The sequence below is a fragment of the Pseudorasbora parva genome, chromosome 23, assembly GCF_024679245.1.
Source record: "Pseudorasbora parva isolate DD20220531a chromosome 23, ASM2467924v1, whole genome shotgun sequence".
NCBI classification, from domain to species: Eukaryota; Metazoa; Chordata; class Actinopteri; order Cypriniformes; family Gobionidae; genus Pseudorasbora; species Pseudorasbora parva.
In genome coordinates, this window is record NC_090194.1 from 10,676,479 (window position 1) to 10,693,667 (window position 17,189).

Here is a 17,189-nt window from a genome sequence, read left to right on the forward strand (position 1 = left end):
TTATCCAGAACTGCTTTGTAGTGTCAATTTTCTTTGGACTTAAAAAGGCTTCAAAGACCCTGAACTAAAACCGTAAGCAAGTTATATTCAAACACAAGCAAGGTAGACAGCAAAGGATGAAATCTAATTTTATTGCATTTTGCAAGAGCCTCAGCGCAAATTGTACTGTGTAAAGGATCACAATTGTGGGTGTCACTCGGAATAAAACTCATTCCTTGCTTCACAACATGATAAATCAAACATTATGATTCGCTAGTGTGCAAAATGGCATTTTGTTCCATCTCTAAATCTTTACTGATCAGTTTTCGGCGTGCACAGGGGACAAAAAATTGTAAGGCTGCAAATGCATCTGTCAATAGCCCTGAAATTAAACGAGATTGAAATAAACAGGCTAAATAATTTATGTTTCAATATGGTCTGTGTGAACTGTGCCAATCTAATAACTGCAATGTTCATTCATGAGAAGGCCAAGGAGATTTAATTTAAGAATCAACTTTGTCTCAGATGAATTCCTAAAAACGGATTCCAGTGAGACAGCAGTTTACATAAAGTAAGAGTATGAAAGCCCAGATGATTTGGTATGTATATATATTAGTGCTGTCAAAATTAGCGTGTTAACGCATGCAATGCGTTTTTGAATTAAATTAATTTCTTCGGTTTAAACTCGTAAAAAATGTTTAACGCAATTAACGCAGCATCCGTTTTTTGGTCGTCATTGGGCTCAGGCGGATCTCACGAAAATGCGTATAAATAGTACGAGTGTGCAATGTTGTGGAATGTATATGGCAAAATTCATTTTGGCGTGCCTATGCTACGCCGTTTTTCGCATGCATTTGATACACACTTCATGGCGTATTTTACATACAAACCCCCCACCCCACCCCACCCCCCTAGTCCTACCCAGGAGCGCGTCATATACACGCCATAAAGTGCATATCATATTATCGGCGCAAAAAACAGCGTTGCATATGCACGCCAAAATGAGTTTTACATTTCACAACATTGCACACTTGTAGTATTTATACACATTTACATGTGATCGGGTTGTTGGGCAAGAGTTCCATTATTCGATCATGCTCTTATTCATGCAAATGCTTTAAAACCTTTAAAGTGCCACAAAAAAAACAAAAACAACGAGGTCTGTTGTTTTTGCCTCAGAAAGTCGTGCGCCAGTAGCATGCACAAATCGATTCTCTTTCACACTTGAACAAAATAAAAACAATATTTAAATAACTTCTTAAATGAACTTAACGAGTTGTAATAAAAGCGTGACAGCGCATCAGATCTGCCATGTTCGGCTGCGGCAGTTCTTAAAGTGACAGCAGCCTAATAAACCAGTTGCTGTGAGGTCTGTCGTTAAAGTTAACCAAAGAACAAAGGTAACTGAGAAAATTTTTGTTTTAATAAGGATTTGTCTTTATTTAATTTATAATTTATGCAGTAAAGACTGTAAAGTATTTGATAACTTTATTGAATTTCTGTATATTGATCACATTGTATATGAAGGTAAATATTTTAATATGTTTATGTGAAGATAGTTTTAAGTTCACTTAAATTAAAAGCTGTTATTTTTTAAAACCTAGTAAATGCTGAAATTGATATAGATATAAATTATACCGTAATGTTGAATGCCTACCAATAAAAATTATGTAAAAAAAATAAGTTACCTGGTTGCATTGAGTTAATACAATGAGCATTTTTTCAAATATTGTTAAAGATTTTGTAAGCATATTGGGTAATTGTGTTTTATTTCTGATGATGTAATGAACATGCCTAATATGCTTTGTCATGATTTATCACATTTTGTAAGTGGTTCAGATACAATTATATTTTAATTTGTCTATTTATTAAACCAATTTCCTTCATTGTATCAACTAAAATTGTAATTTTAAGGCAACCAGGTTATTTAGTTTAAACCAGTTAAGTTAAACCAACAAAAATCATTTTTTTACAGTGTAGTATTAATATCAGTGATTAAAAGAATAAAAATAATTTGGCATTACCACAAATATTTAAAATACTGTATTTAAGTTGTTTTTTATAATAATTTGGAGAGTAACTGAAATGATTACAAAAAAATAATCATGATTTATTACAGAAAAATGTGTGATTAGTTATGTGATTGACAGTATAATAAACTATTTGGTTTTATATCTGAATATCTGACTGTCTTGACAAATCTAAACGTCTGTGACATTGTTGAGATCTCTTCTGCAGCTCTAAATGCATGAGTTAACTCTCTTTTTCTCAGAAGCAAAGTCTGGAAAATATTATTCTTCACAACTCTCAATTTGCTCGGTTTACTCTTACTATAACATTTATATCTAGTTCTAAACCTAATTCTTAATGGTTTGCTGTGAAGGTGGGAATAGAATTGAGAAAACAAATATGAACTGAATCCATTTTGGAATAAGGCTGTAACTTAACAAGTAACTGTAAGTTTTAACTGAACTTTTATGCCATTGTTTTGCCTTAAGATGCATACCAGTAATGTTTTCTTTCCAGGACACGGTTATAAAAGCTAAATGTCCTAATTGAGTCTAATCCTAGCTTAATATAAGCCCTGTCTGTGACCGTCCCATCATCGTGAACTCACAAATGCACATATTAAAATTAGCTGAAAGTGTTGATTTTTCATTTAAAAAGTTTAAAATACTAGCATTTTTCTTACACACACCTATCATTCTGCTTTAAAAGACACTGATTCATCAACTGCATGGGGTCCTATATTCATCGTGTTTGTTTTGCATGGTTGCAAGTGTCAGTTTTAGGGGTCTCATGGACTAAAAATCTTAATTTTTGTTCATCTGAAGAAAGAAAGTCAAACAGCTCAGAGGAGGGTGATCTAGAATTACATTTTTTAGGTGGAGTATCCCTTTAAATGAACTGTCTAACAACGTACAGTGACGTTTATTATTCTGTTGTTTAATGTTACATAAGTTGTTAATAACTTGATTTGTTTGAAACAAAACAAAAACTCAAACTATAATTATTTTATTTATATATAACTTATATTATAATGATTTTTTAAAAATAAATAAAATCAAATAACTATTAATAATGAACATAAACACATTTATTCATTCATGGCTTCTTTTTGAGTTTTATGCTGGGTATTGAGGTAAAACACATGAAAATGAAGCTTTTAAACGAGAAAATTATAAACTAACTGCAAAATTTCCATAAGCTGAATCCAAATCCATATTTTCAAGTCATTTCCAATCCAAATGTTCAATGTTACGCCTGATGACGACTGATCACGTGATGTTTTGTAGGCTACTTACGAATAGTGCGAGCCGCTATCATGAGGATGCCAGTGATGGTGCGCCTGATATTCCAGGTCATCGTCGCTGTCGAATAACCTGTGCGCGTTATGGCCAAACTCGTGTTTGGATACCTCAACTTCACGAAGATCTGATAACTCTGTCGTGGTGGGGTCGTTTTCTCCTCTACTGTCTATTAGGGTACCAGGAAGAGTCATGCACCTGTTTAACATGGGTCCATCAGGGCGACAGCATGTGTCTCTGTCGCTGTAGGTGAACTCTTCACCCTGAGTGTCGGATACGCCTCGCGCCGGTGTGCGTCTCGCGCGCTCGGTCTCTGCTGAGGCGGCAGCAGCGTCTCCCGCTGTAAGCGCGAGCGGTATGGTGCAGAGCGCGGCGTGAGACATGATGAACTGCTCCTTGGCATGCATATCGCGGTCGTCTCTCTCACTCAGCATTTTAATAGCAAAGTAACTGCAGATCAGTAAGAGATCCGGTCCATGTCTTGTTCAGCAACAAGTGTGGCAGCCTGTCCTCACCTTTTTGTAAAATACGCACTTTTTATTCTGGTTCTCCCTTTACCCCCACCCTTCAGGTTAACACCTCCCACCACTTCTATGGACAGTGCACAAGGTAAACCAAAAAAGTTTCAATACTTTTAATGGGTTTTTCATTAAAGGTATCAAAACATCCTTTTTTTTATATGAAGGAAATGCAACACCATATAAAAACATTTTCTTTTTCAGAACACACACACACACACACACACACACACACACACACACACACACACACACACACACACACACACACACACACACATAAAATTGTCCCACAAAACAACTTGAATTCACCACTCTGTTTTCTGTTAAAGAAAACTTAATTAGTCTATATATAACTATTTACATACTATATAGTTTTAATTTTTATTTATTTTTAAATTATTATTCATTCTGAAAAAGTATTTATATTCATTTATTTATTTTAGAATATACAGTGCATCCAAAACGTTTTCACAGCACTTCACTTTTTCCACATTTTGTTAAGTTACAACCTTATTCCAAAATGGATTAAATTCATGTTTTCTCAATTCTACCAACAATACCCCATAATGACAAAATGAAGGAAGCTTGTTTAAAATCTTTGCATATATATATATATATATATATATATATATATATATATATATATATATATATATATATATATATATATATATATATATATATATATATAAATAACATTCATAATATACATAAGTATTCACAGCCTATGTTCAATACTTTGTTGAAGCACTCTCCTATTCTTCTTTGCATGACCTCTCAAGCTTCATCAGGTTGGATGAGGAGCATCAGTGCACAGCCATTTTTAGATATCTCCAGAAATGTTCAATCAGGTTCAAGTAAGGGCCACTCAAGAATATTCACAGAGTTTACCCTTATAGCCACTTCATTGTTATCTTGGCTGTGTGCTTAAGGTCATTGTCCTGTTGGAAGATAAACCTTCACCCCAGTCTGAGGTCCAGAGCGCTCTGGAGCAGGTTTTCGTTAAGGATGTCTCTGTACATTGTTGCATTCATCTTTCACTCGATCCTGTAGTCACCCAGTTCCTGCAGCTGAAAAACGTCCCCACAGCATGATGCTGCCACCACCATGCTTTACTATAGGGATGGTGTTAGCTAGGTGGTGACTGGTTTCCTCCAAACATGACGCTTGTCATTCAGGCCAAAGAGTTCCATCTTTGTTTCATCAGACCATGAGAATTTTTATTTCTTATGGTCTGAGAGTCCTTCAGGTGCCTTTTGGTAAACTCTAGGCGGCTGCCATGTGCCTTTTACTCAGGAGTGGCTTCCGTCACTCTGGCTCTGTCAGAGTGACGATCGGGTTCTTGGTCACTTCCCTGACTAAGGCACTTCTCCCTCGATCGCTCAGTTTGGCCGGGTGGCCAGCTCTAGGAAGAGTCCTGGTGGTTCCAAACTTAGTCCATTTACAGATGATGGAGGCCACTGTGCTCATTGGGACCTTCAATGATGCAGACGTTTTTCTGTACCCTTCCCCAAATCGGTGCCTGAGAGGCCTACAGATAATTCCTTGGACTTCATGGATTGGTTTGTAAACTGTGGGACCTTGGTGTGTGCCTTTCCAAATCATGTCCAGTCAACTGGATTTACCACAGGTGGACTCTAATCAAGTTGTAGAAACATCTTAAGGATGATCAATGAAAACAAAATGAACCAGAGCTTAATTTTGAGTGTCATGGCAAAGGCTGTGAATACTTATGTACATATGATTTTTTTTGTTTTGTTTTATATTTTTAATAAATTTGCAAAGATTTCAAATAAACTTCTTTCACATTTTAACTATGGCTAGTTGTTTGTAGAATTAAAGTAAAAAAATAAATCGAATCATTAATTTTAGAATAAGGCTGTAACATAACAAAATGTGGAAAAAGTGAAGCGCTGCACTGTAAAAAAAACAAATTTTTTTAGAAAAAAGTTACCTGGTTGCCTTAAAATTTTGAGTTTATTGAAATTAAAATTTTGAGTTAATACAATGAACACTTTGAGATTTGACAACCTTTATTAAAATATTATTAAAAGATTTTTTAAGCATATTGGGTAATTGTGTGTGTTTTATTTCTGATGACGCACTGAAACATGCCAAATTGTGCTATTTTCATGATTTATCAAATTTTTGATGTGGTTCAGATACAAAAATATTTTGAGTTTCTATTTATTAAACAAATTTCTTTTTTTCCATTGTATCAACTCAATTTTTTTATTTCAATAAACTCACCATTTTAAGGCAACCAGGTTACTTACTTTTTTAAGTCAAACCAACAAAAACCAACATTTTTTTTTTACAGTGTGTGAATACTTTCCTGATGCACTGTATATAATTATACACTTATATACACTTGACCCAATCTAAAACTGATTAACAAAAATTATTGACATTCTATTTGTATTTATTATATTATATTAATTATATTATATTATATTATATTATATTATATTATATTATATTATATTATATTATATTATATTATTATATTATATTATATTATATTATATTATATTATATTATATTATATTAAGTAGTTTTTTTGTGGTATTGATAATTTTGGAAATGTATTAGAAATTAACAAAAATGTATGAGATTAGCTATAACAATTATTTTTATTCTATTTGCATTATATCAATTATATTATATTATGCCAGTAGAGTTTTTTGTTATTGATAATATTATAGAAATTACCAAAACCTCATTATAATTTATGTGATTTTTTTGATTAGGTGTTTGAAACGAACATTAAAGAGAACAATCATTTGCATAATTGGACCTTTGAGATATTGCGTGACAACTAGCCCTGGTCAAAAATACACAATTTCGGATTTGAAACCCCTTCATGCTAAATGCAGAGCAGCTGTTAGATGGACTGCAGTAGATCACCTGTCGAGGTGCTTTGATGCCCATCAAAGGCTTCATGCAGGGACATCTTTCTCTGAGGTCTGGCTCATCTCAGCTCATATGACTCGCAAACTTAATTGTGATGTCAGAGTTTACAATTCAAAGGGACAGAGATGAAGCCAACTGATGCTGAGAAATCTCAAATGCAAAAAAAAAAAAAAGATATAACACAATGTCCTAAAGATTTCAAATACTATATCCCATCAAATCATGTGGTAACCACAAATAATCTCAGAGACTAGGCCTGATCGATTTTCTGTAATAAGTCTGTCACAGTGCTGCTCATACAATCAGGAGATTCTTCTGCAATTGCATGGAGAAACAGAGGTGTCAATCAGGGAAGACATGCTGCGGTACAATCTAATTCAGCAGATGTTGGGATAGTGTATGTGAGATGAGACGAAGAAGGTTATAAGGGGACATTTACAAGAGACAAAGCAGGATTTTCCCCACTGTTGTAGTTGAATGAGTGGCAAAGAGCAGGAGAGAAATACAGAGAGAGTGTTTTATAATAACCATCATGGCTGTAATCTTGTCACTGATAGATTAATGCTGTCGGCTTCAACTTAATTTACACAGAGTTTACCTGGGGACTTCCATTGTAGTTAAAAAAATCTATACATATCATATACACTGATCAGGCATAACATTATGACAACTGACAGGTGAAGTGAATAACGCTGATTATCTCTTCATCATGGCAGCTGTTTTTGGGGGGTGTATTAGTGAACAATTTGTCCTCAAGGTTGATGTAAGAAACATAAAAAATAGGCAAGCGTAAGGATTTAAGCATGTATTCTGACACTTTTTAGAACCAGCATTAACTTTTTGAGCAATTTGAGCCACAGCTCATCTGTTTGATCGGACCACACTGGCCAGCCTTAACTCCCCACATGCATCAATGAGCCTTGGCCTATGACCCTGTGGCTGGTTCTCCACTGTTCCTTCCTTGGACCACTTTTGATAGAAACTGGGCACTGCAGACCAGAACACCCCACAAGAGCTGCAGCTTTGGAGATGCTCTGACATTAGATGCTCTGTATGATATGATAGATCTCAGTGTTTGCCTGGAATTTTGTTATATTTGCTGGTTTTCTGTCCCATGTGCCTTTTATAGTCAGTTTTTAGTTTTTCTTATCTTGTTACATTGTGTTTCCTTTGTTCCTTTTCAGTCGACGTTACTGCTTTGTAGATGGCTCCTGTTCCTTGTGCTCTTCATGTTCCTTTGTCATTGTATTTTTTATATTTTTTTATGTTTGTTTGTTTGTTCAATAAAACCCCTTGGAAATAGATCTGTTTCTCATCTGCCATTAATCTGCCATATCTCCAGCTTTCTGATTTATTATGGATGGATGGATAACCATTCAATTCAAATTTTAAGAAATGTTTTTTCATATATATATATATATATATATATATATATATATATATATATATATATATAAGGAAGCTGTACTTTTAACATTGTTATAAAATATTAATATTTCAAATAAAAGCTAAACATTTGAAAGAATCCTGGATAAATATATTTTTTTACAAAAACATTGTTTTCAACATTGATAATAATTAAAAGTCTCCTGCACCAAAAAAGCAAATATTAAAATATATTAGAATATTCTAATATATTTTAATATGCTTACTTTGTGCAGGAGACTTTTATCTTTTACTTTTAGACTATTATCCATTTCAAACTTCTTTCGATTTTCCATTCAAATGATTTAATATAATATTTTTTAAACTACAAAAAATTACCTGAATAACAAAATGAAATATTAAAATTAGTCTTGAATATTAGCAAATGTTTTCACTTGTTTTAGGCATAGACTCAACTATATTATTTAACTGTCTTATTATTCATTATTTTTGGTGTCCTGCGGATTAGAAGAGGTGAAGAATGGATGGATGGATTTTTGACTGTGTATTCTGAGGTTTGTTGTTAAACTAGCAATGATGTCCAATGGGACAAGGATTACTGATGCAACCATTGCCCAAGTGACACAATAATCCTTTCAGAGAGGAAAGAGAGAAAGCAAAGATATAGATACACACCTGTTCTTCCAAAAGGAGAGGCACAGGAAATATTCAGGCCACTCTAGACACAAGCTGCAACTTCTATTAATATTTACACATCAATCTTCTGCTCACTAGCCTTCCCAAAACTTGTACATATTTATAATAAGGGGAGAGCAGCTATTTTGATGCAGCAATATTGCATGTTAAAATATAAATAAAACATACCAGATAACTGCCGCTGTGCTGTTACTCTCGTGTGTGGTGGTTTCATCTATACAAACTCTTGCCGATTCAAATTCACAGAAGAGTATAGCTGTGCCCTGACACATTGAAAGAAGAGAAAATACAAAGTGAAAGAAAAAGCGTTAGTGTCTCTGAACGAATATGAGCACATATCATAATGCTGTCTGAAATGCCAAATAAGAGTTGCTTCCTCTCTGCAGCTGTTGAGGAAAAACCATTAATGGCACACAGGGCCACGCAGCAGCCGGGAGTAACCTGTCATTTCGCACAATGTTTACTCGCCGAGTCATAAGAGGAAGATTTTCTCATACAGCGGAAGCATATAGTTTAAAATCAGCTGAGGCAGACTCACATAAAATACCAGATGTACTGGGAATTGAAAAGGTCAATGGAACCGGATGATAATTACTACTAGAGTATGGGAGAATTTATTATTATTATTTGTCACCTGCCCTTTTTGTTTTTACAATTGTATTTAACAGATTTTGTGTTGTTCATAACTGTTTTACCATTTAAAATCAACTGAAAAACCTAAAATAAGAAATTTAATGGCAGGTTTCAATGTGACGACTTGCCCCACTATTGGTCTAACAAAAAAAAGCTTAATTTTTGGTCATTTATTTAATCATAAACAGTAAAAAAAAAAAAAAAAGTAAATATGTGAAATATTATTACAATTAAAAATAATTGTAATATATTTTAAAATGTCATTTTCAGCATCATTACTCCAGGCTTCAGTGTCACTTGATCCTTTAGAAATCATTCTAATATGCTGATTTAGTTCTCAAGAAACATATCTTACCATTGTAGGCCTTTTTTCACGATTCTTTGAAAAAAGCTAAAAAGGACAGCGTTTATTTGAATCGTTTGTAACATTATAGGATACAAGTCTTTACTGACTCTCAATTTAATGCATGCATCCTTGCTGAATAAAAGTATTCATTCCAAAAATCATATAGGGATATGTTCAATAGATTTTTGAAGAATATTTGATCTATATCTGAGTAAAAAGTGTGACAACTAGTCCTGATCTTCCCTATATCGTGTAACTGTTTGATAGTCAGTAAATAACAAATCATTATAAATCACATCTTCAATAGTCTAATAATTATTTTTAAATATGTATCTTCTGAGACAACACTGCCTCCCTCTGGAAGTTCTAATTAGTTTCCAACAAGGGGAAAAATGAATAATCCCCTAATTTAAATGCGACCAATGACAGGATTATCTGCTTATGCAAATTAATTAACTCCAGATGACCGTAGGAAGGGTGCAGCGTGAAATATGACCCACTGTGGCCCACAGTTGTCGACCAAGATGAGCTCAATAATGTGGTATATGCTTTTTGTGACTTTGATAACCTCTCGAACTGTGCCTGCAATTGAGTCCTTAGCGCAGAATATGAAGGTATTTTACTTTTAAGTGTGGAGTTATAACCAATCCAGAGAACTATGTTTTAAACAACAGACTTGTTCATGCATGTGATTAAAGTAATCGTTGATCACCTTAGGTCGATGCTTGTAATATCACCGGCGTTTGGCGCAATGAGCTGGGCTCCACGCTGCGTGTGAAGGCGGAAGAGTCCGAGGTCAGAGGTGTTTATCAGACCGCAGTGGAGAGCACGAGCGGCGCCTCCGGGTCAAACCGCACAGCTCAAATCATCGGGGTAGTTGGTGAAGGGACTCAACCTACCGTTTCATTCTCCGTGCTGTGGGAGAAAGGTATTAAGTAACCACACATTTCCTCAACAATATTTACTAGGTCTACAAACCTGTCAGGTTGTGCTACCAGTATCATATGTGGTTTGAGGCTTTATTAACGTCCATCCCTACCATAAACCTACCTTTAAAACAATGCAAATATAGAGTTTGTAGTATTATTGGTCCGAACAACGGCAACCGGAAGTGAACTGTTAGATTTCCAAAGAACAAAGGGTAAAATGTAACCTTTTACAAATTATTATTAATGATTCAGCTCAGCTATTCTCGTAGATGGTTACGGTGAACGTCACGAGTTAGCGGTTAGTTAAAAGGAAGAATAGTTCACCCACCTTCACCCAAAAATGAACGTTATCCCATAATTGACTCGCCCTCAAGCCATCCTAGGTGTAACATTCTTTTTTCAGACGAATACAGTCGGAGTTATATTTAAAAAAGGACCTTGCTAATCAAAGCTTTATAATGGGAGTGATTGGCTTTTATAATCCACACGGCTCCAATATGTTAATAAAGGCCTTCTGAAGCGAATCGTTGGTTTTGTGTGACAAAACGCATTCCATATTCATCTTATGATGACAGTGTAATGCCTCTTGTAGTTAAAAATGCTTGTGCTAGATCTGGTGTCATGCTTCATGCCAATTATGCTTTTTTTGTAAGCTGAACTTTTATTTATGTATGTATACGTATGTATGTATGCATGCGTGCACACACACAAAGTTGGGTGAACTATCCCTTTAACATGATGATTGCACTAATGCCAAATCTTGCTTTTTATTTTAAAGCTGCTGTCCGTAACTTTTTTTTTTTTCTGGTCAAGATTAAAAAAAGAAAAATAATGAGACTGTTCAACATGAATCCATTTTCCAAAACAATGTTTTGGCTTACCCTAAATCTTTATGGTACACTTAAGTGTTTTTATTGGGACTATTTCAGAGCAGTCTGTTGGGAACCGCTGCGGAGGAGCACAGCCCCTGCGTAACGCGCCATTGACATAAAAAGAGAGTAGTAGTTTTGGCTGCACTGTTCTTCTGCAAGATGCATGCATTTCTGTTTATTAACCGCTAGAGCGGAAAAAGTTATGGACTGCAGCTTTAAGATGGATGGGAAAGCTTTTTGACAGCATAATGGTGCAGCTACTGCATTTATCAGCAGGTCTTAAAAAGGTGAATCAGTCAGTTCTATGTTTCCTGCTGGTAAATATGATAATTTGTCAGAAATAATTCCTCCCCCCCCCCCCCCCCCCCCCGTATAATTTTGTGTTGACATAATCTGTTGTTTTTGTATATTTGCAGGTTCATGTACTGCTTGGGTTGGCCAGTGCTTTATTTTAAGTGACGGTGCACAAGTGCTGAAAACGTTCTGGATGTTGCGCAATGTATCCGACAACTTGGTTGGTGACTGGGGCAGTACCAGGTAAGCTGTGTGTAAGTGCAAGGATTTCTTTGAAGTGCCTGTTGAATATCTATGATTCCATGTCTCCTTTTTTTTGTATTCTAGGTTGGGAGAAGATCTCTTTTTGAAGACTTGAATTTCAAATGAGCTCTGTAATAGATTCAACGCAATTTAAATTCCTTAAAGGTGTTGGTTTTTCAAGGAGCTTGAGCTTGTAGAGTTTAAACCTACTGAGACATTTAAAAGCCTTGTATAAAACCCTCAAGCTGAATAAAAGACAGAACAAAAAAGAAACCACTAAATGGTTTGTGACATTCTTCGCAAAGCTGATATTTCTTCACCTTTAGGCTGACAGTACTTGTTTGAGCTTTTAATACTAATTCTATACTAAGCGTTGTTGGGTATAAGTTATTTTACTAAAAGTATTAATTTTATCTTGACATTCAGATACAAGGAAACCTGGTTTATTTCCTTGAAGTGTAAATCGTGCCGGTGAGTTTGAGCCTCCCAAGCAGGTCCAGATATTAATGTTGACTCGATCAGTGGTGTGAGTTTGGTGATTCTAGCGGTTCAGAAAGGGAATTGGAAAATGCAGGTTTCCCAATTCCCAAGCACTCCACCGGCTCCCTTCGGCCATTGAAAACTCCAACTTATCTGCAGGTAGTCTAGTGCAGTTTAAATTATGCATGATCTTGTCATGGCAGTTACAAATGCTGCTTGGAGATGGGGAAACTAGAGTAAAAAAGCATCTCGTTTACACAGTGGGAGATGGAGAATATATGATGACCTGCACTACTGTTCAGTTTTTCCAACCACTCTAACAGGCCACCTTCTCCTAACTGATCTGACCTGAGCTGGACATTTCATCCAGGAGCTTCAGGATTTAAACGTTCCATTTAATTGAAATTACATTCTTATGAAGACTTTAGATGATGCAAACTGTGGATGAACATACAAAACTGTCAAATATTATCTTCATCTAATTGTAATTATTCTAAAATTTTTTAACTATTTGCCACTGCTCTGCGTCTTTTAGACTGACAGACTATTTTATATATATATATCAGTATATATAGTGTGTGTGTGTATATATTATAAACATTTTATAACAATTTCTTCTTAAATGTATACATGATTATACACGTATATTATCAACAGAAACTTTTTTTTTTGGATGAGATTTAAATCGTTTGACCGCACTAATAAACGTGACTAATTATTTTGATCTTTTAAAACCAAGTGTGCACAGCAGCATTATGGTTTAAGAGTCTTCCCTTTAATTTATGTTTCCTAAGCTTAATATCCACATTTTTATTGCCTTGTGCATGTTTGGACATCGCGATAATGAGATTGAGTAACTTTAATGGCCTAATGAACTCGTTTTGACACACTTTTGGTTCTGTCTCTTTCACATGAACGGCTCTGCAGCCTATTAGTCAAGCTCTCTGAGGACTTCGGTGTAGCGCACGGCTTAATACAGCTATCAGCGCACTCCCATTGAGAACAACGTGCTTCAGTTGATGTGCTCTGATGGATCTGAGCCGAAACTATTGCTATATATATATATATATACCCACAAAATAGGCAGATTTTTAACTGCAGTTGGTATGTAAAGGCACCTAGTTAAATAAGTCCCCAAAAGGGGCCTAATGTAGCCAATTAATCATTGTATTCTTCAGGCAGTAGACTTCATGAGCATATTAAGTACACAGGTTCTTTGGTGGCTAGTTATAGATGAGAGATGCCAGATATTAAGGCACGCACATTAAATTTCAGAAGAATCTTATTACGAGTATCAGTAAGGTACGCTAATGCAATTGGTGATAGTTACTGTGCAAATGAGTCTTTGGTAGGGCAAGAATAGTTCTTAAAATGTTTTGTTTAAATAATTACACAAGCCAAGTCACAAATCTTGTTGCGCATCTGCGCTAAAATGAAGCACTGGGTCAATGCATCTATAATAAATCTGTATGTTTTGTACACGCAAGTTGTTTTGTGTAATTGCTATAATGTATTTGGGTCGCACCAAAATTAAAATTGTAACTGGTTGTAATTATAATAAAGTAAATGTTCATGGCTAATATTAAAATTCAATATTTTGTTTAAAAAATGTTTTAATGCTAAAGTGCATTTTAACTCCCTGACGTTGATGGGATTTTCTGTCATTTATGACACAATGACACTCATTTTCTGGCAATCCTTGTTTTCACTTTTATACTGTAGGGGGTGCTATTATGCATCTTTTGAAAGCAGCAGCAGAAACTAAGGCATTGGCTGCATCCAAAAAGTCTAACTAACTTGAGTAGATACTACTTTTCAATATGAATTACTTCACAACTGCTAAAAAAAAGGTATGTGCTGTATAAAGGGTGAGTGTGTGTAGTGAATGTAATCCGGACGTTACTGTCATGTATCATGTAACCTACCAGCGTCAGTTGTCGCTTCACTGCCATTCACAAATCCTCTCCCATGACCTCATGGGATAGTAAAGTGTCCATCATGTGCACGCTTCACAATCTCACCAGAAGAAGTAGGTCATCTGGGTACTTTTTTTTTTATGAGTGCTGTGAATTTGGACATTCTACTTTTGTAACATACTCTTTTTCGCGTACTATATAGTAGCGAAGTATGCATTTTTGGATGCAGCCATTGGCTGGGTCCGACATTGCCCCCATGCCCTTACATAGAGCACTTTTTAGGACAGCCATTTGTAGTGGTGTCCAAAACGTGGATGGCTAAATCTGAAATTGCATACTTCCCTACTATTTTATGGCATACTTCCCTAGTAGGTGCAAAAAAATATGTGACAAAAGAAGTTTGAATTCACAGTACTCATAAAAGAGTATGCAAAAAGTACCCAGGTGACCTACTTCTGGCCAGATTCTGCATGGACACTTTACTATTAAGTGCACTCGTTTAATCACACAATCCACACTTATGTACACTTAACCGGCATGGCTAGAGAATACCTATAATTCACCGTGAGAGTCAAATGCCGAATGAATTATTGCGTCTCAGTGTCCGAATTCACTCTCAATCATTTTCATTCACTCCAAGTGGAGTAATGTAGGGAATAGTGAATGAGGGTATAGGAGGTGATTTCGGAAAATCTGATATTGCATACTTCCCTGCCAGTGGGCGAAAAACAGCATGTGACAAAAGTAGTATGTTCAAATTCACAGTACTCATAAAACGTTATAGGCAAAAAGTACCCAAGTGATCTACTACTTTCAGTGACTTTAAGCGATTCGCAAGAGTGCATTGACATTTTACTATCCCACGAGGCCACAGGAGACTATTTAATAATGGCAGTGAAGTGTCAAAAATGGTGCGTGATAATGACCAATGATAATGACCTGGGCTGCATTTCCCGAAACGTTCTTAACTCTACGTCATTCTTAAGTTATACCTTAAGGTATCCCTTAACGTTAATATGTGTTTCCCGAAACGAACTTAGTTAAGAATACCTTCTGTAAGTCATACTTTCGTAAGGTTGGTCTGGACCACTCTTAGCAATACCTTATCCTTATTAACAGTTCATTCCACTAGTGGCCACCACTGTGTAAAAAGCTTCTTTATATGTCAGTCTATATACGAATATAATTCCGAAGTTGCAGTATACACCTAGTGTTCAGTAAGGCTAGTTGAATTGCTTTTGTTTTTGTTTTGTTTTTTTGTTTGTTTTTTTATTTATTTTAAATTTTTTATGCAAGGATTAAAATTGTCATAAAAAATTTCATTACAAACACTGATGGTTGTTAGCTTTTTAATGATATTATCCAAAGGTACATCAGCTGGCAAACCATTAGACAGGAAAGGCTTAGGAGTCTATTTAAAGGGAATGATTGTGGAAGAGAGTTTAGTCAAACTTTGGCAGCGAATAGAATTGTGCTAAATCAAAGACGGCGCCGTCTGCGGAGCCATTTAGTGTATGTGCACTATGTCATACATGAAAACTTTAGTCCCCTGGCCATGTCAGAAGCTGCTATTAAAAGAAATTTCGCCTACCACGAAAGCAAATTCAGCAGCTTTTAGATCTTGTTGGACCAACTTTGTCGAGACACAGCTACCCCCTCAGCCCTGAAATCAGCTGCTGGCGGCTCTTGTCTTTCTTTCTTTTTTATCGGTCATATAGTAGCATCTGATTATATGTTTTGTGTGTTGCGTTTTTATTGACTAGGCCATCTAATAATATAAATTAGTCATTTACACAATAATGTGATGCAGCTGCTGCATGGGCAATCATCCCTGGTTGTGGAGTAAATCAAGACACTGTGGAAAATATATTGTAATAATTTAAATGGCGCATGATGCTCATGAGATTGCTGGTTCGTGCACTCATTTCGGAATTATGTAAAATTTAGGCGCAATTTTGTATGAAAAATGAAAGTTCAACTATTTCTGAAGTGCTTCTTTGATAAATATTTTTTTCGCATAACGCAGTGAAACAGCCTCTGCATAGAGTAAATAATCGATTATTGAGCCATCGATATAAGCCAATTCAGCACCGCCACCACGAACAGCACCCGCTAACGTCGCACTTAAGAAGGTTTACCTTAAGCGACCTCCTAAGGTATAGTTCGGGGAACACACCTAGAAATGGTATACCTTCAGTTAAGTTATACCTTTAGAGTCTTCGTAGCGCGCTAAGAGACAACGTTATCGGGAAATGCAGGCCTGGTCACAATGATATTGTGACCAGATTACATTCATACGATAGAGAAAATACTTTTTTAGCTAAAGTAATTACGAATTAATTGAAAATAAGTACCTACTCGAGAGTATGCGATTTCGGACGTAGCCGATGTTATCGTACATTAATTAAATCCTACAATGCACTGCAATAACGAGTCTACAGCACGTATGCACACTTAACCAGCTTAATGGCACTGTAAAAAAAATATTTAAAGCTACACTGTGTGATATTTTCCCCCGTCTAGCGGTGTAAAGGTATATGACAATCCAGTGAATATTAGTTTCTGTTCCTCTCAATTCCGATTTAGTTTTATCTCCTACGGTGGCTGATTTAGTCCAAGATTAACATGGCTTCCAGTTCGACCTCGTTCATGACTGCTATCGAGTGTTAAAAC

General features: G+C 35.6%; 2 protein-coding genes across 4 annotated transcripts in view; one reads left to right on the forward strand and one right to left on the reverse strand.

Moving 5' to 3' along the window:
• Nucleotides 1-9,037, reverse strand: part of trpc7a (transient receptor potential cation channel, subfamily C, member 7a) — a 31,482-nt gene extending 22,445 nt beyond the window's left edge. Inside the window, exon 1 of one of the 3 annotated variants that reach the window (XM_067433595.1) lies at nucleotides 8,972-9,037. Coding sequence is in view for 2 of the 3 variants with exons in the window: in XM_067433593.1 (XP_067289694.1) it covers nucleotides 3,285-3,721 (437 nt within the window). In the remaining variant the exon portion in view is untranslated. Of the gene's footprint in view, nucleotides 1-3,284; nucleotides 3,833-8,971 lie in introns of those variants that run through there. The other 2 variants (XM_067433594.1, XM_067433593.1) reach the window with 2 other exon arrangements.
• A 1,202-nt stretch (nucleotides 9,038-10,239) lies between these two features.
• avd (avidin) lies at nucleotides 10,240-12,393 on the forward strand. Its single transcript, XM_067433596.1, has 4 exons — nucleotides 10,240-10,396; nucleotides 10,500-10,710; nucleotides 12,000-12,120; nucleotides 12,205-12,393. Exons 1-4 carry the CDS (start codon nucleotides 10,274-10,276, stop codon nucleotides 12,233-12,235), a joined length of 486 nt encoding a protein of 161 aa, XP_067289697.1. The 5' UTR covers nucleotides 10,240-10,273; the 3' UTR covers nucleotides 12,236-12,393.
• Nucleotides 12,394-17,189: the final 4,796 nt, after the last annotated feature.